Consider the following 24,234-nt stretch of genomic DNA (forward strand, 5'->3'; position numbering starts at 1 on the left):
CTGGAAGTATCTCTGTATTATTTATTGGTGATGGTAAATCTGAGACACGTCTCAGACCTCAGAATACAATGTTTCATGTTCAGCTGTAATAAAGCATCAATCGCAGGATTTTTAGTGGAAACGAATTGGGGAAAACATCTCTTGGGGAATAACATCCCTGTTTGTTTAAGACAGATGGCAAATTGAATTAAGTCATATGTCATTTCAGTCCCAATGTGCAGAAACATTATAGTCACATGCACTGGGAATATTTCAACCAGCAAAACTATTTCTATAGGGTGTTAATTTGTAGTGGATCCTGCTTTTCATGCTAATCCTCACTGAAAATCCTTCCTTTAGTCATTCAGGTTAGCCTCAGTGAATGAAGCAATATTATGCAGCTTTTATCATTATGGTACTGAACGACATGTTAGCTGCATAGACTTGGCTTATGTAAATAGAGGATTTCCTGTGCAATTTTAACCTTCCATTTTCTAAAGACTTTTAAAACATTATTTTTTTAAAAAAAAGAACTAAGAAAGAAAGTTAAACTAGTGTCTTGTTTCTCTTGGAGGGAAAGGGGCTGAATGATCATATTGTGGTTTTTGAAATGCTTTCTGGCCTCTTTACCATAGCAGCCCATTAGGTGTTTGCAAAATGTATGACTTATTGATGTGGTATGAACTATTAACTTTTTTAAAAAAACAGCACAATGAGACAAAGCTGCCTCAAGTGCATTTGCAACAGCAGTTTCAATGATGTCAGTATTTCAGAGGGAATCATTAATTGCCCTTTAGGCTGAAGAAACAAAGGTAACCCTATATTTTAATGTATTACAACCATGTACATTTGTTAAGATCACATATAGAAGAGCCATGTGCGCGCATAGAAATTATTCATTTCCCCTCAGATTTTCTTACATTGCAGATTTTAGTCTACATATTTTAAAAATCACCCAGAAAAATAAGAATCATGTGAACTTAACTTATCCCTTCCTTTCACACTTCTGGGTTTTATTAAATTACGGGTGAATCGATTGGCATGTTTGATATATCTGGTTGTATTATTACCTTCAGCAAAAATAACACAACCAAGATGAAGGATTTTATTCTGTGATCATTTCAGAACTATTCTTTGTCACAGAACTAATAAAACTAGGCTGTGGCATGATCTACTTAATCAGCTGTGTTTTGTGGAAGGTTCACAGAACAGGAAAGAGGCATGCATAGTTCTAGAGAATTTACTAAAGAATGCCCCCCCTTTAAAATTCCTAGGTTAACTTTCTGTCTATGTTTTCCAGTTCACAATACACAGCAAATTCTCTAATCTTGATGACTAGTTCCTACTCTATGTAATGTAAAGTGAGAGTACAGTGGTACCTTGGTTTATGAACTTAATCTGTCCCGGAAGTCTATGCAAAATGGATTAATCTGTTCCAGACTTTTAAAAAGAACCCCTAAAATAGCAATTTAACATGAATTTTGCCAACGAGACCATTGATCCATAAAATGAAAGCAATAATCAATGTACTGTACTATAAAATAAATAAAACAGTCTTGTAGATGATAAAAATTAAAATTATTATTTTTTTCTTACCTGCACTGATGATAGTCATTGTTTGGATGGGGTGCTTTTATCCATTTCCGCAGTCACACAATCAATCAATCAATCAATCAATCAGTAGCTGAATTGGGATCCACACAGATTCCTCCCCCAATGCGGAAAATGCTCCTTAGAGCATGTGCCTCCCGCAGCAGCATGGGGGGGAGGAGTTGCGCACCCGCAAACCAGCTGGCTTGTGGGTACGCAGCTTCCCTCCCGCAGCAGCTGTGGGAAATGCCGTGATGACCCCCTTCTCTGCTGCCGGACAATGAAAGTGTGGCACTCAAAACAGAAGTGCACCCCCGAACAGAGTACATTCGGATTCAAAAAAACGTTCGCTAACCAGAACACCTTCTTCCAGTTTTGAAGTGTTCATGTTCCAAATAGTTCGTGAACTAGGTTGCTTGTAGACCGAGGTACCACTGTAGATACATCAGGGTAGATATGAAAGTTCTTTGGTGTGGTAGACCATCACTTAAATTTCCAAACGTGTATGTGCAAAATAGCCCTTATTGGACAGTGCCATAGGTAAAGCTGTACTTTTTTTGTAATATGAAAGTTACATAACTCAAGGGTGTGATTACCATTATTTTTTCGGTTTTTAAGGTTAAACTTGCTGCACTGTTTTGAATATTACGGACAGACAACCCCCAGTGTCCTGTGTTGCTGGGCAATTCCTCCACTTATTTCATCTTTCCTGAGTCCCTTATACAAAATGTTATGAAGTGTCGGTCGGCACTGAGGTCTCTAGTCCAATGCTAAATAATGAATACCTTCTGAGCCTACAGAATATGCCTGCTAGGTTTCATTGATAATGCCAGTGAAAGTTATCGCAGCTTACAAAAGTGGCTCTGAATATTCCCAGCACTGGGATTTCAATTGCTGTTTTTCTTGCGTGTAAACTCAAAATAGAAATTGAGTGGTATTCGTATGTAGGTGGTTGGCTCTAGGCCCTAGATGACCAATTGCCTGAGAACCTCTATTACGTAACTGTTGAAAACAATGGGGGAATATTGAGCGATTTTTTTTTTTTTTGGCCATGTCTTCAATAAAATTTGATAAGGACTCAGTTTGCCGGTTGGCCTGTTCTAGATCTTTCTGGATCTGCTTTAACCACCCGATTGCCATTTTGCCTTTTAGTTAATTGTTTTAAACATAAAAAGCTTCACGATCAGTGAAAATAAGACTCATCTTATGGGAAAGCTAGAGAGAATGCCGGAAGCAAGCTGTAAAAATGCAAATTGTTGGGATAGAAAGATACGGTGGAAACTGGTTTCTCAGATATTACACCTTTTAATGGGAGTAGTATCCATAGGTTTCTTTTAATAGTTTATCAAAGTTTTATGTACACTTCATAATGCACTTTAGAACTTGGAACAGATATACGGTGAATAAATAATTCATCCTAATGGCTGGGGAAACCCTTTGTGGACTATGAAATTTTAGAAAATAGCAAGTAGGCACAATATAATAATAAAACCATGATACTTAGTCACAAAATGTACTTAGCTCATTTTTTAAAAAATGCCGTTCAGTTTCAATTATTTATGTTAGTATTTTAGGATATTCCAGGAAATGTCCTATTGTTTTCAGTATACAATAAGGAACTTGGGTGCAATCCTGTTGACTTCAGTGCATTTTACTATTTGGCTGGAGTCCTGAACAACCTTATTTTATGACAGCCACACTGACCTCAATAACCCACTCTGGAGTGGTTTGAGGACCATAGGGTTGAGGGTTCCCGTCATTAAAGTTAGAACACTTTTTATTGTCACTTATGAGAAAATTGTACTATTACTGACATTTGGGGTATGTATGTGTGTCTTAACATTTATGAGTTACTTCCATACTTGGAGAAACCCAACATAATTTTTCACTAAAATAATAAAATCCATATAAAAACATAAAAAACAGGAGCAGCACAAACAAACGTGCCATGAAAAATGGTACAAAATACCATCACTAAAAATGGCTGGCTATAAAAAGACACAGTGTTAAACAGCCAGCCATTCAATAAGTAGTGAAAACAATAGTGAAAAATTAGCATTCGTAAAACCTGGACCAATATCAGCAGCAACCATTTCGCAACCTTGACCTGAAATCTTCCCTGGGTAGCTCCTGACCTGATGATCTCTTGCTTGTGAACCTCCTGCTGGCCTTTGACTGTGCTGGAGTAATTGGAGACTCATGGAGATACTGAAATAATGGGATTTTGGTGCAAGCCAGCAATTCTGCATTTGCACAAACTTTGGGTTCTATCAAATATTAGTTCTGCAAAGAGTATTGAAATTGGCTTCATTAATTTTAGTGGGTCTACTTTGAGTACAACTTAGAGGTAACCCAGTGTGATTAAATCCTTTTAAACACGTAACTATTGGACTCAAATCCATAGGGAATGCAGGGTTTCTGATCGTGGGGAAATTTCTAGATGGCCTTGGTCAAATGCCCCCATCAGGTGTTCCAGCTCAGTGCCAGGAAGGTAGTGGTAGAGTAGACAGGGATGTTGTTGGGTCATGGCGTGTGTCTTCTCATGGCCCCTGCTTATTTTAGGATTTCCTCTTCAATATAATGATGGAAGGCTAGAGGGCTTATGTATATTGTTGGGAGAAACTATGATCTAAGGGTTGTTTGTTACCATGGCAGTGATTTAGGTTCTACTTGTTGTTGTTGTTGTTTAGTCATTTAGTCGTGTCCGACTCTTCATGACCCCATAGACCAGAGCACGCCAGGCACTCCTGTCTTCCACTGTTTCCCGCAGTTTGCTCAAACTCATGTTGGTAGCTTCGAGAACACTGTCCAACCATCTCGTCCTCTGTTGTTCCCTTCTCCTTGTGCCCTCCATCTTTCCCAACATCAGGGTCTTTTCCAGGGAGTCTTCTCTTCTCATGAGGTGGCCAAAGTATTGGAGCCTCAGCTTCAGGATCTGTCCTTCCAGTGAGCACTCAGGGCTGATTTCCTTCAGAATGGATAGGTTTGATCTTCTTGCAGTCCATGGGACTCTCAAGAGTCTCCTCTAGCACCATAATTCAAAAGCATCAATTCTTCGGCGACCAGCCTTCAGGCGATCAGGTTCTACTACTGGGAAATAAAACCCAATCCTTTTCAGCTGCCCCAATTCCAGGCATGGGCAGCTCTGCCATAAGTTGGGATTTTGAGATACAGGGCAGCGTGAACAACGTCTGTGGCTGCAGAGTTAGTCAACAGTTGTGATTTCAGATCAGGGGGTCAAGCTCTCTCTTCTTTATTTTTTCTGCCTTAATGCACAGACTCAGAAAAGCTTATGTGCTGGGTATTATGATCAGCAGGGCATCCCATGGCATGGAAAGCCATCCCCGCACCCTGTGATAAATGTATAGAGATGCATTTAAAGATTCCGCAGTTCCTTCCTTTATTATTACTGTTATCCCTTATTGAAGCCCAGCTGTGTTTAATGAGCTGGAAATGAAGCAAGCCAATAAAACATGTGTTCATTGTTAGAAGAATAGCAATTGGACCATGTGCATGCGTGTGATTGCACAGCCAAAACTTCAAAGCTTAATATAAAGGCAGTTTAATGGAGGGGGTCATACTTAATGAATTTTGGGAAGTAGGAAAAAGCCAGCTGGTGGGCAGTGTCCCATATGAAGGTGAGGCCAAAGGTGAGTCACGTCACAGCAGAGCAGGGTTTCAAGGAACACTTAAATTGCTCTTGCTGGTGTTCATTGTGCGGATGAAACACACATTTTCTTTAAAAACCTATTTCCAAATTCCCCGAAGAGCCGTTTGTTATCTGCGCATTGCGGAAAGATTGGTTTGGGCCTAGGCTCTGGTAAATTTCTCTTTAACAATTGCTATGGGGTTTAATTGCAGGTCACCTCCAAATGGTAGTGGCATCAAAATCCACAGCAAGCATTGTGTGGGAAACAGTGAACTTCAAACATTACAGACTTACACAATGGATTTTTTTCTTTCTTTTCAAGGATCTTCTCTAGATCCTATAGAAAACATGCAACATTTGCATCTGGAATGCTGTCCAAATTCCATGTTCCCTAATCATCAAGTCACTCCACACTGTGCTACGACTGTCCACAGCAATGCCCTTCCATTCCAAGAACATACAATTTATTTTCATTCATTTTTGCTTGATTAATGCACTCCCCTTTTCTAGCACACAGACGCACCTCTCCTCTCTCCCCCATTGCAACTAGCCTGCCATAGCTGTCCTGCAAGTAGTGGCAAAAAAGCAAAGGTGAAAACGTATTTATCATTCCAACATGCTTTGGACCTTACTGGCCCCTTTTCAGGACAATTCAGGAAATAAAGATTTGACATTTAGATGTGCTGCCTTTTCTTTTCTCACGCTACCTTAGGACGGCCTTGCCCCCAAAGCTTTTAGCTTGTATTTCTAATCCTTTTCCTGGGATTCCCATTTTTTAGCTGCATTTTGTTCTAGCTGCAGCAAGGCTCCCACCTGCCTCGCTTGCTTTTGTATGATTGTTAAGTTACTGAATCAGGATGGGGGCTGTTGTCATGGTAACGGCAAGAGGCAAGTTGCTTCCAATTCTCCGCAGAAATAATGGTCCCTACACAGCCTTAGGGCCAAACTGCACATTGTGGGAGACATGGAATGACTTGAAAATTGCACACCTGTTTTGCGCTTTCTCCCCTCTCCCCTGTAATGTGTGGTTTCCTTCCCCCTCCACCCCTCTGCTCTTGCCCGAGATGTGATATCTTCACACTGTGCATTTCCCAGGCCCTGCGCAACATCATTAGCTGCTGATGCTGCCAGAGGGCTTGACAGCATGATGGGTAAGCGAAGCCACATTTGTTAGGTAAAGAGAGTAGAATGTGGCACAGGGAGACTGTCACCTTGGGATTGCACACAGGTTACAAGTGTGTATGTTGAATGCACATAAGGAGAATGAGATGGTGCCCCTATTCCTAAGACTGATCAGCACAACCTCCACAACTGAGAACTCTGCCAAAAGCAGAATTCCTTGATCATGGTTACTTGTATGGATGTCTGTTGCCCTTACGCAAATTATGCTGAATGCATTTAGGCTGGGAGCAGGGCCAGTAGATCAGTGCTGCTTCCCCACCACATATGCATGTTTCCAGTGCAGTGTAACATATGTGCATGACCAGTGCTGTTTTTCTAGAAAAAGAGGTGCCGGAGCTCAGCACGAATGCCTCCCTTGTACTCTTAGAATGGCACTGGTGCACACCTGAAAGGTGCTGGAACTGAGCTGAAAAACACACACACTGTGCGTGACCCTCGTGTCTACTCCAATGTGCTGTTTGGCTGTTAGGTATAATAAGAGTTCCTAATGCAATATGGCCAGCAGAGGGAGAAAAACGTTCTGTCACTCACACGAGCCTAGAAGCTGACTGTGGAGGAGATGAAATGGGAGATGGGTTTTCAGGAATGCAGTGGGAATGGCAAGAGTTGGATACATTATTACTCACATATTAACAATTTCTCATTAAAAAAGAGCTTCATCTCCAGATGAGAAGCCACAGCTTGAAATAAAAAAACAACACTATCCAGCAATGTTCAGTTGCGTGATTAAAATAACAAGTTAACAGAGATTTGAAACCACATCAAAAGCCAATATTCCTTTATAAACAGTGATATTTTAATAGTTTCTTTAAAAAACCAAAAACATTCCATCTGTTTAGCAGTGAAAGATTAAAAAGGCAGATCATTGCCAGGCTTACAGTCAGTGGGAGCCCATTTATTTTTGTGCCAGCTAAAGACTTGGTCCAGAGACCTAGTTTTCTAAATAAATGGGAAGTAAAAAAAGAAAGCAGCCATGATGCTTTCTTCCAAAGCATGCAATAAAACAGGGTCAAGCATGTCAGTCTTTGAATTCCACGTGGGTTATATCACTAAAGACTACAGGTGGGGAAGGATCACTGAATGTTATCAGAGACTGAATGTGTCTCTGTAGCAATTACATTCCATGCACATAGAAAACTAGTATTTTATTCATTTATTAGAGATTTCTACACTGCCCTTCACTAAAAATAGTTACAGGGCAGTTTACAAAAATAAGATAATATGAAATATAATGCATTATAAGCAAAATGTTTAAATAATTCTAATCATAGAACCATAGAGTTGTTGAGTTGGAAGGGACCCTGAGGATCATCTAGTCCAACCCCCCTCAATACAGGAATATGCACAGGGATCAAACCTGGAACCTTGCCGTTATCAGCACCAAGCTGCAGAAACATTATTAGCAGCATTAATAAAAATGACGTCTCTGACTCTAAAGTTAGGGCGAGGTGCACCTTGTTAAGAAGGCCATTCCACAGATGCAGAGCCACCACCAAAAAGGCTCATCCACATGACCCCACACTATGCATCTCATTAAATACAGTGACTACCAGGAGAGTTTCCTCCACTGATCTTAATGCACAGGCAGCTTGACTCAGAGGAAGGCATTATCTCAGATACTTTGAGCCCAAGCTAGCTTTTGTGCGAAGGAGCATTCAGTCATGGGATCCCAGTGGAACAGACCTGGCAGAAGTCTTTCACCTCAGTGAGCACTAGACCCAAGCAGTGCTGCATAAGGATGGGCAAATCTTAACAATTCCATGCGTGTTTTGCAAGCAATTTCCCCTAATATAAATGCATCTGTGTCTGTTATTTTCACCACAAATATCTGAATTTTTACATATACTTTCCCCTAATTATGTACCCTTTGTACATTTCTTTGATGGGAGAAACTGCATTGCAAAATTAGAAGTGTAAATATTGAAAGATAGTTATGATTCAGTTCCGGCATAGTTTCAGGAAGTGAAGATCAGGTATTTTAACTGGTGGTGGAGAGGAATGAACCATTTCTCCCTCATCTCTAATGGTGCCATTAGGTGCCATTAGGTAATTTTAGAATGGGGATCTTCTGGGGAACTCTTTAGATGGCAATGTACTTCACAATGTGCTTAGCCAGCCCTGCTGCGTTTGGAGACCCCCTTGCTCATTTTGATGAATGGACCATGGATTTCTTTCCTGAACTGTTGCCCTGATTGACAGCATTACTGTGTCCAAGTAAGAGAAGAAATCTCTTCTTGCATGTTCCAGGGTGACGGAGCCCCTGGGAGGATGTCGGCATCTGACCATGCATCCAGCTGAAGGCAAGAACCTATGTGCCATTTGGAACCTTGATTTTATCAAGAGTTTCCACTAATGCCTACAGAGTATTCACATACACACCTGTATGCATGTGGAGTCCATTCTTATCTCTGGCTGATCATGATAAGGTTTGGTGGAGTCACTGGGCATGTTCCTCTTCCTGTTCCACATTCTCAGTCAACCTGGGTTTTAAAAGGGAGAAAATAGCATATACAGTGGTACCTCGGGTTACATACGCTTCAGGTTACAGACTCCGCTAACCCAGAAATAGTGCTTCAGGTTAAGAACATTGCTTCAGGATGAGAACAGAAATTGTGCTCCGGCGGCCCGGCGGCCCCATTAGTTAAAGTGCTTCAGGTTAAGAACAGTTTAGGGTTAAGTACGGACCTCTGGAACGAATTAAGTACTTAACCCAAGGTACCACTGCACCGTATTTTTTCGTGTATAAGACGCCCCCATGTATAAGACGCCTCCTGTTTTGGGGGGCCCAGATTTAAGAAAATGGGGGGATGTATCCATGCATGACGCCCCCTAATTTTTGACATTATTTTTTAGGGAAAAAAGCTAGTCTTATGCTTGGAAAAATACGGTAATTGTTAATGTGTAGTTAGTGACAAGGCCTCTTGCACAGGAAGGCATCTCTCCCTTATGAGATTTGGCTGCTGTCTTGCCCCTCACCATGAATGGTTAAAATTAGGAAGTAAAAATAAGGCTTGTGCAAATCACGGTACCAGTGACATGTGGGAAGAGCCATATGTACAGTGGAGATGTTTATTTTCTTCTCTGCACAGATACCCTCTTCCCTTTCTCAGTTTTCTCAGTTGGAAGTTTCAAATACAGTTTCTGATAAGCTGGGTGGGGAGAAAGCATAAAGTTGATGCTGTCAACTTATGGCTGCCTGGTGGTAGTAATGCCTGGATGGTACTGAAGTAAACAACAGATGAAACATTTTAAGCTTCTTGCAACTCCGCCTGTCGAGCTGATGGGTGTGCTGTTGAGCTGGAAGGAGATCTCCGCAGTCTCAAAGTCATAATGAGCTGCTTGACGGAGGAAGACAAATTAAGAGTGAAATCTAAAAGTAAATTGAGAAATATTAAAACATGCACACATATAAGCTTCAGATGGACTTAAGCAACCCAACATCCCCCTCTCATTAACTGTCATATTCTTAGCTTTATGACATTTATATCCTTACCTTCCTTGGAGTGTTCAGGGAGGTTATAAGCTCTTTCAGCAGCAGCAACCACCTTATAGGTGATGCTCATCATCCTCCCAGATGCACCTCTCGGACTGAATGCACAGCCTCCAAGGCCAGTGCAGCTTTTGAGGGATGTGCCTCCAGCATCCTATGCAATGTCACAATGGATCCTGGGATCCACCTCTCAGTTTGTGTATACTGCAATGCTATCCCAGGGCCTTTTGGTGCCCAGATGCACTTTAGAAAAGCTTTCTATACCATTCAGCCACCAATTTTTGCCTTCTTCCCTCCTAAGGCTTCAACCATGCCCACATTTACCTGGTAGTATTCTCTGGAAAAATAATCTCTCAAAGGACCTGTTGATGGCATTTTACCATTGTACTGTTGAGAGTGTATTAACTTATGGTCTCTGTGTGTGGTTTGGGAGCTGCATGGTCAGGGGAAAAACCAATGCTGTCCAGGGTTGTAATGACTGCGTAGAGAATAATTTGGTGCACTCTTCCCACCTTGTATCAAATCTATGCTTCCAGGTGTCACAAGAAAGCTGCAGAGATAGTGCAGGATGGTGTGCACCCCAGAAATGATCTCTTCCAGCTTCTGCCTTCTGGAAGAAGGTACAGGGTTATAAGGACTAGGACTAGCCGCCTGAGAAACAGTTTCTGTCTAAATGCGATTTTGGTTTTAAATGCAGTGTAAGGTAGTCTCTATGGGAGTATATTGTATTTAATTATGGGGTATCAGAGTTTCTAGGGGGCTAAACAGGCTGGGATAGCAGGCTTGTTGGGTTTTTGAATGTCTGATGTAGATTTTTTCAGTTTCGTTGTTCTGCATAGGACAATGACAATAAAGATTATCGTATCATAGTAAGTCCCATTGAACTCAGTGGGACTTACTTCTGAGCAGACCTACATAGGATCACTCTGTGCGCGCGCGCGCACGCACCCCCCCCCTTAACCTGCTTGAAGTGGCAAGAAGCAGGGAACAGGGAAGTAAGGAAGGAGAAGGAACAGGGAAGTAAGCAAGGAGAAGGGGGAAAATATAAGTTATCTTAAAATTAATAAAGAAATTTTGACTACAAGATTCTGGCACCTTTCTGTACAAATGTTGGCATTAGTATAAGCATTAGCTAGCTGGGCTGAGCCCATAACATGACATGAGGGTTTTTCCAACCTTCATAGGCTATACTAAAATACAGAACTGGAAAGAATTGCTTTCAGCTTTGTATAGCTCTTTCTGTTAGGCTGTTGGGGGCACTGTTGAGCTAGATGAGATGTGACAATTTCCATTTCCATAATGCAACAAAGTAATAAGGTAGTCTACAGCAGATTGGGGGAAAATTAAAATCCAATCTAAATGTAACTTTGGAAGCGATGAAATAAAACCACAAGCAGTTTTGCAACTAGTTAGATGAACAGAGGGAAGATGGCATTAACAGCTATTTTTTTAAAAAAGGGCAAGGTAGCCTTTTCTGACTTTAATCCCTGTTGTAACAAGATTTGGCACGGGGGAGGGGAATCTATTGTTCATTCCTAACAGATGATGTAAGCAAAGTGCATGCAATCCTAACCATATTTACTCAGGACAAAGTCCCATTGAGTTCAATGAGATTTTACTCCTTAGTAAGTGTGTTTAGGATTGCAACCTAAAGCTAGCGAGCACATTGTTCGTATTGAAAAAAATATCTCAGCTATTGTACTGAAGGTTTATAACAGTCCTTTAAAAAACCAACCAGCCAACCAAGCAGTGAATGCATAGGGGAAGCTAGCTTGGCCCATATGTATCATAGCCCATATGTAGGCTGTGACTGCTGTACCCAGACATATCCTTGATTGATTTCACAGTTCTTCCTTAGCCATGTTCAAGCATTTGCCTGAACATGCAAAACACGAAGTTGCTAGCATAAGGAACAAGGACAATATACCAGCCCAGCCCACAACATCCTTGAGCGTACTAGCACCTCTTCAGACCTTTGTGCAATTAGCATGAAAGCATGAAAAGGGTGTTTAATAAGCATGTTCCACTGAACACACTTGGAAACTCTCTCCATGATCAGAAACCCCAATAAGCTAAGGCTCCCACACGCAAATGAATTTCTAAGTGGGTTTGAACAATTTTTTAAAAAACCTTTGCACTAATCACACACAGATATCAAGAGCAGCTGTTGATCCCAGGGAAGTTATGGGCAAGGCTTTCATATGCACACCCCTGCCCATGTGAACTGAACAGGGCTATTGTCTCTGTGCCATCTCACATATAGAACCTTGCACACACAGACCACATCTCTGAACTTTCCAGCACAGGAGTAAACAATGTGGTGTCCTCCTGGCTTTATTACACTACAGCTCCCATAATTCCTGGCTATTGGTCATGCTAGTTCATGCTGATGAGAGCTGTAGTCTGGAAAAACATCTGGAAGACACAAATTGGTTATTCTTTTAGAACTTCTGACAGGAATGAAGCTCCCCCTACTCCTTCTTTAAGGTCATGATGGACTAGAACACAAGAATGGCTTTTTCTTTAGAGCCAATCCCACTAGATTGGAGGTAGCAGCTCAGACAGAAGGTTTTGAATGCTATTATGTGAGCGGTAGCCAATGTGGTATCCTCAAGGACTACATCTCCTATCAGACCCAGCCAGTATGGCCAACAGTTGGGGGTGGTGGGACTTGTAGCCCAACAACACCTGGAAGGTGTTGACTACTACTGTGTTATATCACAACAAAGATGTTTATGAATTCTTGCTGGGAAGGTGCTTTGAGGATTTTCTACTGCAAGTGGCAACATGTCTTGGGCCGACCTTCTGTCTGTAGATGCTGCATGTGAAATAGCTGTGGTTTTATAATCACAAACCACTAATTGCAGGCCACATGGTTATTGGAACTATATACTGACCCGATAACAAAATTACAGCGTTTCATTAGCCTTTGAAAGGAAAGCATTTTCCTAGGAAACATAGTCAAGAGGTGTGGGTGTCTCTCCCCCCCCCCCTTTCCTGTTTTTAAGCCTCAAATGAAGAAGAAGAAAATCGTTACCCATGTCATCCTTTTCCTACCCACCCCTTCTCCTCAGAGGTAGCATTATGTTTCTACAAAGTGGGATTGTGAGGCGTGCCTGATGCCAATGTTTCCAGATGAGATGATGAGGTGTGCACTATTCTGAGCAATATTTCTGGAGCTCAGAATTAACACAGACAATGGGTGCCACCCACTAAGGCCTGATTTAAATGCCTTGATCAAATCCCCTTGATCACAGAGATTGGAACAGCTTGGAAACGGAGTAGTGATTTTCCGTGTTCTGTCCTGAGGTTATGCAATGATGTCCCGAAAGAACAATATCAAGAAACCCTCCCCTTTGAACGTTAAAAAAAGAGAGATCATTTTGGGTTGGTTTTTTTTAAGGAAAGCTTTTGCTGCTGGTTGTGCTAGTTCTCATTGATTTTAACAACTGGGTTTTTCTCTTGCTTCTTGATATGAGAGTGGTATTTTACTGGGGGTTTTGTGAATTGTATAGTCTTAAGTTTGTACTAAGCTTATGAAGAGGCAGGAGGGGGGGAGTTGATGAAAGGCTACCTGTAAAACTGTTTTAACATTTTGAAGAAAATGACACAAATGTTTCTCTTTATTTCAAGTTTGGGAAATAATGGAAATTTTAAAAAGGGATGTAAAAGAAGAATAGTAAGAACATTTAAACAATTACAGTGGAAATATGGGAGTAACAAGACTAATAATGCATGTTGTACACAATAGGGAGTAATAATAAAATTTAAAAACCAACTGAGAATGCTTTTTATAAAATATTTGATAATATAAGAAGAATAGAAAATTGCTTTCATTTTAAAAATACCTGGTCCTATAAAATTGAAACTCATTTAAGTATAGCTAAACGTTGTCACTAAAATTTCCCAAATCTTATCATACTATCCCTGAATAGTTTTTCCCAATTATTGACTCTTCCAAACAATTCTAAAAGGATAGTGAGACAAGACTTAATATATTCAGAAGCCACATTCACTATTGGGGGGAGGGGCAGAAAACGTTCTTCCTCATGCTTGATAATTGTATTTTGCACAATGCTTTCCACCAATTTATAGGTATAAAATGGAAATCCAATTATCTTCACACTTTTTTTGGGGGGGGGGGCAAAGCTACCATAAATGAAACATATGAACCGATTGTTATGACACTTCATCCAGGAAAATCACAGGCACTATTTACAAATATTGGTGCTGCTATGCTGTGGCTGCTCCCCAAGGCATTTTCATAATGTACAAAACTTCTGGCCTGCGTGGCTGAGGCAGATTGCATTGTTACGAGCCATGCCTGCAACGCGAGTGACAATGGGTTGTAAAAGTTGGCCCTTAGAGAGAAAGAGAGAGAGAGCTCTGCTGCAGAGCCAGGAAAACCCTGGACCTGGAGGCTTTCATAGCACATAAATATAAAGATACGAAATAAGTTGAGCACTGCCCACACCTGAGCTGCTGATTTGTTGCTCCCAGCTAGTGCTTGTCGAACTATCTGTTTTCATTGTGGCATTTAACAGCCTGCTGTGCGGCCAGCTGCTGCTGCCTGGATCGGACCCAGAGCCTTGTAGCACGTCCAAGCTGACTGCGGAAAGCATGGTGACAGCAGGCCTTCCTGCTCCACTTTCAGGCTGACGGTGTCATCTGGGTGACACGTGCTTTTTTTTTTGTGAGGCAGGCAGTGCACAGTTGTACTTGCTCACTCAAACGGCAGCCAAGGGTTTGATGCTTAGAGCTTGTCTGGTGCTTTTGTTCCTCAGTCTCCTTGAAATGCTCTCGACTTTCTCCCTTGGGTGCCTTCCGTGTGATGCTTTTACTGGAAAAGCCGCAGCTATGTGGTAGAGCGTTTTTTTTTGGGGGGGGGGGGTAGAACAAGTCACTCAGTTGTGGAACAGCTGCTTTGCATGTAGAAGGAGCCAGGTTCAGTCCATGGCACTTCCAGCGAAGCAAAAGGAGCAAGTGATGCGAACAGCTTCTATCCAAGCCCCTAGAGAGACATTTCCAGACAGATAACACTGGGCTAGACAAATAGGCCCCATCCGCGCTATAGATTTAAAGCAGTATTGATTGATTGATTGATTGATTGATTGATTGATTGATTGAATTCATATATCGCCCTATACCCAGAGGTTTCAGGGCGGTCCACATAAAAAGCAATAACCCAATAATAATGCCTCCCAAGAGCCACATTTTAATTGGTATGGGGTGTTGATTAGGTCAACTAAAGGCCTGGTTAAAAAGGAACGTTCTTGCCTGCCGCCTAAAGGTGTACAATGAAGGCGCCAGGTGAATGTCCCTGGGGAGAGCATTCCACTTAAACAGGCAGGGCTTCCCCGAAAAAATCCCATTGTTGAGGGTGCTGAGAGTTAACCACTCTGAGAATTGTAGCCCTGTGTGGGGAATAGGGGTCTCCCTAACAACTCTAGGCACCCTTAGCAAACGACAGTTCCCAGGATTCTTTGGAAGGGAAGTCATGACTGTTAAAAGTGGTGTGAAACTGCCTTAATTGTATAGTGAAGATCGAGCCATAGTCTGGGCTGGTATCTTCCTATGCGCTTTGCATGTATTAAGTTCTAGCAGAAACAGGATACTCTCCACTTCCACAGGAAACGGCCTTATAGCAGCTCAGACCACTAGTCCATCTAGCCCTATACTGTCTACACTGGCTGGCAGTGGCTCCCAGGGTTTGAGACAGGGAACACTCCCAGCCCTTCCTGGAGCGGCTGGGGATTGAACCAGGGACCTTCTGCACGCAGAGTGGATGAACACTGAGCTATAGCCCTTCTTCTTAAATGGTGTTTGGGTGGGAGAACGCAGAAATTTTTTTGCCCAAGGAGCTGATTCTAATCTGGAACTAGCTTCGTTGGTCTTGCCCAACATCAAAGTGACTGGTGACACCTTCCTTTTTCAATCTGCACATTTAAAAACAACAATCCATAATATGAAAATTCTGAATGCTGCCAGGACCTCCTTCAGATCATGTTATCCAGAGAGGTGTTACCATGGCAACCCCTAGGAAAGATACAATACAGGCCTCGCTGGATCCGTTTTCTTCTGATGTGCATTCAACCTGTTTGCAGAAGGTGCACAGGTTGTGCTGCTTATCAGTTCATCAGGTATCGCTGGGAAAGTGCGCTGTTGTCTGGGACACTACCGTATCCCGGGAGGTTGCTGGATGTTTACTTCAAAGCGTGCAAAACAAAGGGTGTGAGGTCTTTTTTTGCATTTAGATGCTGCAGGCCGTAATGGAGTCTAGGTTTTTCACTGGAATTCCCAAGAGAAGCATGAACGCTCAAAGGAAAAGCACCTGCGCAGACTTTGTTCAGGCGCTAACCCTTCGGAGGCCCCTGGTATTGAGAACACAAGATAAGGCACACTGTAGCATAGTGCCTTTCCCAGGTGCTGAGGTTTTCCCAAGAGGACTTTGCAGTCAGGACCAGGGATATAATTTTCTAGGACTAGCAGGAGGAAAGCGCTAGCAAATGCAGACAGCATCCTCCCGGGGAAAATATATTACATCTGGAAAGATACACAGGCAGATTTCCAATAGGTCTTTGAAGCAGGTTTTAAGTGCCATTAAATGCAAACACAGTATTCACCTAAAAAACTAGTGTGCATAGGATTTCTGCTTTGCAATTTTATGAATCTGAGAATCCAGCTATAGTGCAATAAGACACTGCTGCGTGCTGTGACAATCCCTTGGTGTGGTCCATCAAGTTTAGCATTATTTACTCTGACTGGCAGCAGCTATCCAAATTCTGGAACATATGTGCTGCTTTCAGTAGGGTTGCTTCCGCACCGGAGCCTTTTCAGCACCACTGAGGCATCGCTTTCCCATAATTATCTGGAAGTGGGATCAGTTATGCTGACCTCAGGTGTGGTAGGTTGAGGATGCTGTTCTATCACTAGCGTTCAAATACGAATCATAGATCAATCATAGATGTGGAAGGGACACCGGTCATCTAGTCCAACCCCCTACAATGCAGGAATATTTTGCCCAACGTGGGGCTGGAACCTACAACCCTGAGATTAAAAGTCTCATGCTCTGCTGACTGATCTATCCCAGCAATTCATCTCATTAGAAACTGCAGCCACCACTTCTCCATCAACAATTGGGTGGGCAGGGCTCCCACACAGGGACACTGCCTCTTGGTGTTCTGCTGTCTAAGGCAGCTGCCTCAGCTTGCCTTATGGGAGGCCAGCCCTGCTCTGGTCAAGTTCTATATGTGGGAAGGTGGAGGGGGACGGCGCCAATTTGTCCTTTGCCTCAAGCAGCAAAATAACTTGGGCCAGCACGTAAACATTTGGGACTACTGGTCCACCATTCAGTTGAGCCTTGTGCAAAAAAAGTTCACCCTAAGTCTCTTACTTGCCCCATATATTGATTCATGCAGTACTCTGATGAGCGGGGTTGCGGGGGGGGGAGAGACCTGGATTCCTTATTTTTTCTCCTGGCTCCCTGCATTAATATTTTGAGACCCCTGGAGGTGCACATGACATAGCTAAGATTGGAAAGACAGGAGGGGAGCTTGTGGATTCCACTAAACCCACAGTTCCTCCATAGGCTGGGTACCAGATTCACTATTGTTCACCCATTTATTGTTGCTTTTCCAGAATAATATTGAGACACCTTTCTTAAAAAGTAGGTAACATCTTTTTAAATTACAGGCAGTCTTCCAAAATGATGATAGTGTTAAGTTCTGCAATAACTATATATATATATTGGTTATATTACAGGCCAGACTTCATAGATATAACACCCTGGTTCTTTTGCCATATGAACCTGAAAGACTTAGGATGGTATTGTAGTTATTCCAAGGACAGTGTCCATAGGTTTGCTCTCAATGATTTGGGGAGAAAAAACAACTTTTCTTCCTGAGATATTTGAACTTTAAGACATAAGAGTGTTTATTAATTGATTAAGTGCAATTAACGTCCACACATCTTTCTCTTATTCCCTTGGATTAAGAAATGGCTGTGAATGCAGTAAAGCAATGCTATAATGACACCTTTGTTGGATTTTCTCTTACTTTTCTGCCCTTTTGAAATGATGGTCAAGGAAAATGTTGGTCAATTAAAACAGCATTGCTTTGTTTCACAGGCAGTTGCACAGAAGCCGTGAACAGCAGGATGAACTTGGCCAGTGAAGATTTTGTTAGGAATCCAGGAATGAACTCGGATCTATCACTAAAAAGCCAAATACCCAAATATCAAGGTGAGGTGTGAAACTCCAGGCAACTTGCATCTGAACCTCATTTGAGGAATGCACACACACAATTCACAATTGCCGTTGTAAGAAGCCAGAACATACCTCTTAAGTTGTATTGTTGTGACTGGCAGACTCTTGGGCATTGTAGGCAGTGGCTTCTGGTTCTTTTCTGTAAGGACTCATGGCAAGGAATTTTTTGTCTTATGCTTCTGTCAATCCAGCCCAGCCCAAAGAGTCCCATTTGTCCATATTACTTGCATTTATTTCCCCTTTGCAAATAGTATGGCAAACCATCCACACTGCCCTAAGGTTAGATCACTGGGTCCTAGCTCATTCCGGGGGATGAGAAATCATTAAGTAATATTCTAAGAGGGAACTTTCCTACGGAGCCTTGCTAGGTAAACAACTTATCTTCCAGTAAAATTGTTTCTAGCCTGTGCTGCTACAGATTTCACAATGGGGATCCATCGTTTGAACTGCTCCTCATATAAAATAGTCCCTGTGTATGGAAAAGTAACATGCCAGGAAGAAGGGTTCCAGCTTAGCCTTCAACCTGATACTCTGGTTTTCTATGTGCAGGGTTTTTCCTTTACAAAAGGAAGCAATTCCTCTGTCTGAACTCCAGAGTGGTATAGTCTGGGTACAACAGCAAAGTCTTAGGAGGGATGTTTTTGGAACTTTTCCGAAACCCAACAAAGCTGAGCAATGTAGCCAAATGATTCCTAAATCGTTCAATCTGATTTTATTATTCATTTATATTGTGCCTTTTAAAAAGCATGTGTTTTTTGACCTTTTCTGATTATTTTCTTCACTCATTCTAGCATTACGACAGGGTTTCTTAAATCCAGGCCAAGAACGGCCCTGAGTAACACTATACCTGTTACTTGATCTGGCTGTCCTGGCAATTGAAATGGTTTAGTGACATGATCTATTGCAGTTTCTTTGGCTTGTTTTAATATATGTTGCGGCTTTATTTTGTATTTAGGCTCTCACATTGTGCTGTACTACACTTTGTGCCTGAATTCTTGTTGATTTCAGTGAGAGATATTCAGTTCACTGGCCAACCAAAAATATGTTAACTCTTAGGAAAGATTAACTCATGTGCTTTGCTCTCATATTTAAATAAAAAGGCTTAACTATGGCTAGAATTTAGTCCTAATTTTGAGCGGGGGGAATGGTATATACATTTTAAAACTTATTCTCAGGTTGCACTTATGTGATGGGTACTTGTGACTTTTTGTACACTAGTAACCAAAAAAAAAGAGAGAACCCTTGTATGGAGAAAAATGTATATCACTTCCTTAATCATAAAAATGCCTTCAACTAATGCAATCATTAGTTAATTATATAGGTGATACAGAAAGACTGTCACCACATTATGGTGACGTTGAGGACCAGATTATAGCACGCACATTGCTCTACCCTGCAGCCCTCTAGATGTTGGTTATCATCGGTCGCAGCCACCATGACCAGGGATGATGGGAGTTTAAGTTCAGCAACCTGCCCTGGACTATGAGTAGAGAGAGAATCCTGACAAAGAATTTCCCAGGAAAAGTGTTCACCCCTGTCATATTTTCTTCCCACCCTTTTTGGCACACCACCTTTCCCAGCTCCTTCCTCCATAAGCGTTGCACCCAGCAGAATGTCAGAAACACTCCAGGACTTCTGCCTTTATGCCCTCCATAGTTCTGCCTGGGAAGTGTTGCCATAACAGTGGTTCTTCACTGAAGTGGCCCAAGGATGACAAACTTAGTAAGATCAAGTTTGGGCAGCATTCAGCGTTTGCAGTTCTGTGTTTGGAAGGGGACCAATATCTGAGTCCCTTGGTGACTTCTTGCTGAAGGCTCCCATTGAAGAGTGTTGGGAGGCTGCCACATGACCCAGTTGTAGCGCACCACCTATTTTCTCGCTCCCCTGGCACCGGCTGTATTATCTTTCAGGTGCCAGATTAAGCTGCTTTTATTCTCTCAAGCATGTTAATGGTTTGTATTGTAAGGACTGGAAAGAGCATGTAATTTTGAACTGTGGAAGTGAAGGTTTTGCGCTGCCCTTCTAATGGAAATGTAATGGTGATGCCTACCGATTGGATTTTGTTGTTGCAATCTGCAATATTAGGAGAGAGGCAGTATACAAATGCCTTAAATGACGAGGTAAGCAATATGAAATGGCCACTGTTAGAACACAACGCTGGGGGGTATGCGATGCTACTGTTCTGCTTGCACAGGAAAACCCTCACTTCCTCCCTGCAGCCCCCTGCACATGCCAAAAATCTGTTCCCGAGGGTTGGAGGAGAGGAGAGGGGAAGTCAAATTGTGCAAACAGAATGTTGCTCACTCAGCATTGGATGCAACAATCTGTGCTTGTTTGCTGCAGGTATTGTAGGCGCAATGGTGGCATTGAAAGGAGAAACTGGTGTTGTGGAAAGGAATAGTTCAGGGCCTTCCCAGGAAGGTTACTGTAGTCATAATTTTATTTTTTACCAAAAAAAGTATTGGTATTCAGGCCTCCCCCCCTCTCTCTATGGGTCCTTTGCTAGGGGCATGTGGCATGTGGAGCTACAGCTTTTAACTTGTCTGTGTTTTTGTGTTCTAGACATGAATGCATTGCAGAGCCAGTGCCCAAGACCACACAGTTCAAGTCTTGTCACTATCCAGCCTCAACACCCATCAGATGTTCTGCTGCACAGTCTACCTGGTGATAGGGGACAAGATTCAGAAAATGGCGATACAGAAGAAAATATTGTTTATCTCTAAAACCTTTCCTTGTTTACTACCAGTAGCACTTTAGGATAGCTTTTCTCATTGTTCATAGTTGGTCTTTGTCCAAATTACTTTGAAGACATCTTATTTATTGTAAAAAAAAAAAGGTTTCCAGATTCATAGGATGCATATTAAGTTATTTTTAAAAAATGTGTCTAATATTTATCTTGTGACACACATATTACATCAGAAATGCTCTACAAGCAACATCAAACATTGTTGGACTAAAATCTGCAATGACTTGTGTATGTGACGTGAACACCACAATTAGACCTTGGGTGGAAACATTTCGGTTCCCAGATTAAGACTGCACAGTCTTTGTGAGAGTAGTGCTGTGTGCAATAGGAACATTTGAGATTTCATAATGCAACTCAGTGACTTTAAAAACAGTAGATGCATCATAGTAGACCATTCTTACCCACATGGGTGTCTGTCATGGGTTCACCACCATACCAGCCTTTGTCTCTGGATGGGAAGCCTACCTGAAATATTTCTCAAGTGACTTTCTGGATCTCCTTGGTCACACTATGGCCTCCTTAAATGATGCATTGCCACTATCGAAGATCTTTTGCCAAATTAACTCTTTTCACAGTGAACAATTTAGTGGCCCAGCGTTGTCTCAAGATTTCATTGTAAAAGTGAGGAGCTTCAGGAAACCGATCCACATCTGCAAGCTAGATTCTTGGTGGTTTCAGATTACTCCTTGGCAGATGTCTATATCAGAGACCTAAGTCTCACCTAGCATGTATATAACTTTCTTTTCAAAGCATTCGAAGTCAGTTTTGTGATGTATTGCTTTATAACTTGTTCTTGGCTGTGCCCCCTTTTTTATCAAAGCACTGAAATTCATCACATAGACATTTCTATCCCTGTGGAACGGAGAAGAGGATAGTGAGAAAAATATAAAGCCCCCCTCCCCGCCTAACCCAAATCCACTGCTTTTACACATACATGGACTACAAATCAGTGTGCTTCTTTCAGGACAGAGCTTTGATAACATTATAGTGTAATGAATGAAGGTGTTTTTTTTCCTGTGCGTTTTTCATACATAATTGTATACTTTTTCGAACTTAATAAATATTCTATATCTCCAAGATAGCTCTTCATAATTCCTAGCATTCAGAAAATGTGTTACTTTGGCCCATTGCTGTTTCCACTATTACAATCACTACAATGATCTGACCCATGTTTTGAAGCATATGATAGTTCTTGTTGAGCAGAGGCGAAGGACCTTGCTCAGTGCAGATGCTCTCACACTCTTCCTGCATGTGAGTTTCCAGGGGCCAGAGCAAACCAGTGCTAGTGATTGGAGGGAGTTATATGCAGGCTGCTGTTGGTTTCGGTGTCCCCTTAGGTTGACAGTGACAGTAGGTACCGTATTTTTTGCACCATAGGGCACACTGGACCATAGGGTGCACCTAGTTTTGGGAGGCGGAAAACAAGAAAAAATTATTCTGAACCCCAGAAGCCAGAACAGCAAGAGGGATCTGGCTTCTGGGATAACCGCACCAAGCCTTTTCAGGGCAGCGGGATGAAGGCTCCCCCTGCCCACAGAGGCTGCGCAGAGCTAAAGCAGAAGCCAGGACAGGCGCGTTGCTGAAGGAGCACTGCGCCTTCTCTCTCTCTCTGCACAGCGCCTCTCCTTCATAGGAGAGGCGCTGTGCAGAGAGGGAGAAGGCGCAGTGCCTCTTCAGCAAAGCTGGAGAAGGAACAGAAGGAGACCCTTCTTTTCCTCCTCGGGCTTCACTGGACAGGCGCGTCGCTGCGAAGCGGGAGGAGGAACAGAAGGAGTCCCTTCTGTTCCTCCTCTGGCTTCCAGGACAGGTGCGTCGCCACGAAGCCAAGGAGCCTACATTCGCTCCATAGGACGCACACACATTTCCCCTTCATTTTTGAAGGGGAAAAAGTGCGTCCTATAGAGCGAAAAATACGGTACTTGATGTCTACTCACTCCTACCACTTAGCAGTTGCTACTAGTGAACTCCCTTTGGCCATATCTGCGGTAGTGCAAATAGTCACAATGGCTGTTATAATAAACTTGGGGTGGCTGCCATTGCACAAGGCAACCAAGCAACATCAGTTTCCATGCACTGAAAGGCAACAGTGACTGGAACTTACTGATGGTAACAGTACAGTGTTTCCTTACTACATAATTTCTGATTAAAGATGTAAAGCCTGTCCTGCAACCTCTACTCCTACACTGTACTGTGACTGACAGATTTTGAAGCCAGTGGCTGTTTGTCGATGTAATGCTAAAACATGGTTTAGCACTGTGTGGATGAACTTCAATTAATTCCTTCTTCCCTTTATTATTATTAATAATAAAATAATAATGATAATAATAAAAAATTAAATTTGTATACTGCCCTATACCCACAGGTCTCAGGGCAGTTCACAGGATAAAATCACGATATAAAAACACAATACATAATAAAAATAAAAATAAAAACAAGAACCATGCAATACCCCCCCCAACACATTTTAAAAGGGCATTGAACCAAAGGCTTCCTGTCCTTTTCATGTTGCTTCCCTCCTTTGTCCTCCTTTGGTTGGTGTGAGTATTTACCCTAAGTTTAGTTTCAGTTTTAAATAACCTTGGTTGAGCATTATGTTCAAACCTGAGATCCTGGTTTAAAGTCAAGCTATGGGTTATGAAACTAGCTTCTTAAACCAACCAGAGTTTATTTCAAACCAGGATCTCTGGTTTGAACATAGTGCTTACATCGCTATATAAAAGCAAAAGAAAACCCAGTAGAGAAGGGACACAGACAGTGCATGAAGCTGAAGCTTCATTTGAAGAAGAAGAAGAGGAGGAGTTTGGATTTGATATCCCGCTTTATCACTACCCAAAGGAGTCTCAAAGCGGCTAACATTCTCCTTTCCCTTCCTCCCCCACAACAAACACTCTGAGGTGAGTGGGGCTGAGAGACTTCAGTGAAGTGTGACTAGCCCAAGGTCACCCAGCAGCTGCATGTGGAGGAGCAGAGACGCGAACCCGGTTCCCCAGATTACGAGTCTATTGCTCTTAACCACTACACCACACTGGCTCTCTTTGAGTTCATTGAAGCCTGTCCACATAACATGGTTTAGTGTAATGTTTGAACTAAACAAACATTGCTCTCTTTTGGATCATGTGTTTATAGTAAACTCTTATTTAACTGTACTTTCAAGGATCTTCGGACTTTGTACATAAAACATTATCTACATCATTCACCCATATTCCTAGTAAAAATAAATCTTGACAGAATAAAGAAGATTCTGTATTAGGGATGCATTGGCACGGGGGTGGGGGGGAAGGGAAGGAAAGATTTATGCTAACCAATAAGCTAGGCAGTCCTTAAACCAACATGCA

At 42.1% G+C, this 24,234-nt stretch overlaps 1 protein-coding gene and 1 pseudogene across 6 annotated transcripts in view; one reads left to right on the forward strand and one right to left on the reverse strand.

Annotated features, from left to right (window-relative positions):
• The window catches only part of ARHGEF28 (Rho guanine nucleotide exchange factor 28), a 134,607-nt gene extending 112,631 nt beyond the window's left edge, over positions 1 to 21,976 (forward strand). For all 5 annotated transcript variants that reach the window (XM_081881169.1, XM_081881166.1, XM_081881168.1 and 2 more), the window contains 2 exons: positions 18,016 to 18,129; positions 20,716 to 21,976. In XM_081881169.1, coding sequence (XP_081737295.1) covers positions 18,016 to 18,129; positions 20,716 to 20,876 — 275 coding nt within the window. In that variant the 3' untranslated portion in view covers positions 20,877 to 21,976. The remainder of the gene's footprint in view (positions 1 to 18,015; positions 18,130 to 20,715) is intronic.
• Positions 1 to 24,234, reverse strand: part of LOC309352632 (craniofacial development protein 2 pseudogene) — a 244,138-nt pseudogene that overhangs the window by 73,745 nt on the left and 146,159 nt on the right. The window lies entirely within an intron of this gene.

Source organism: Podarcis erhardii, assembly GCF_964252035.2.
Source record: "Podarcis erhardii genome assembly, chromosome: 11".
In the NCBI taxonomy this organism is placed as follows: domain Eukaryota; kingdom Metazoa; phylum Chordata; class Lepidosauria; order Squamata; family Lacertidae; genus Podarcis; species Podarcis erhardii.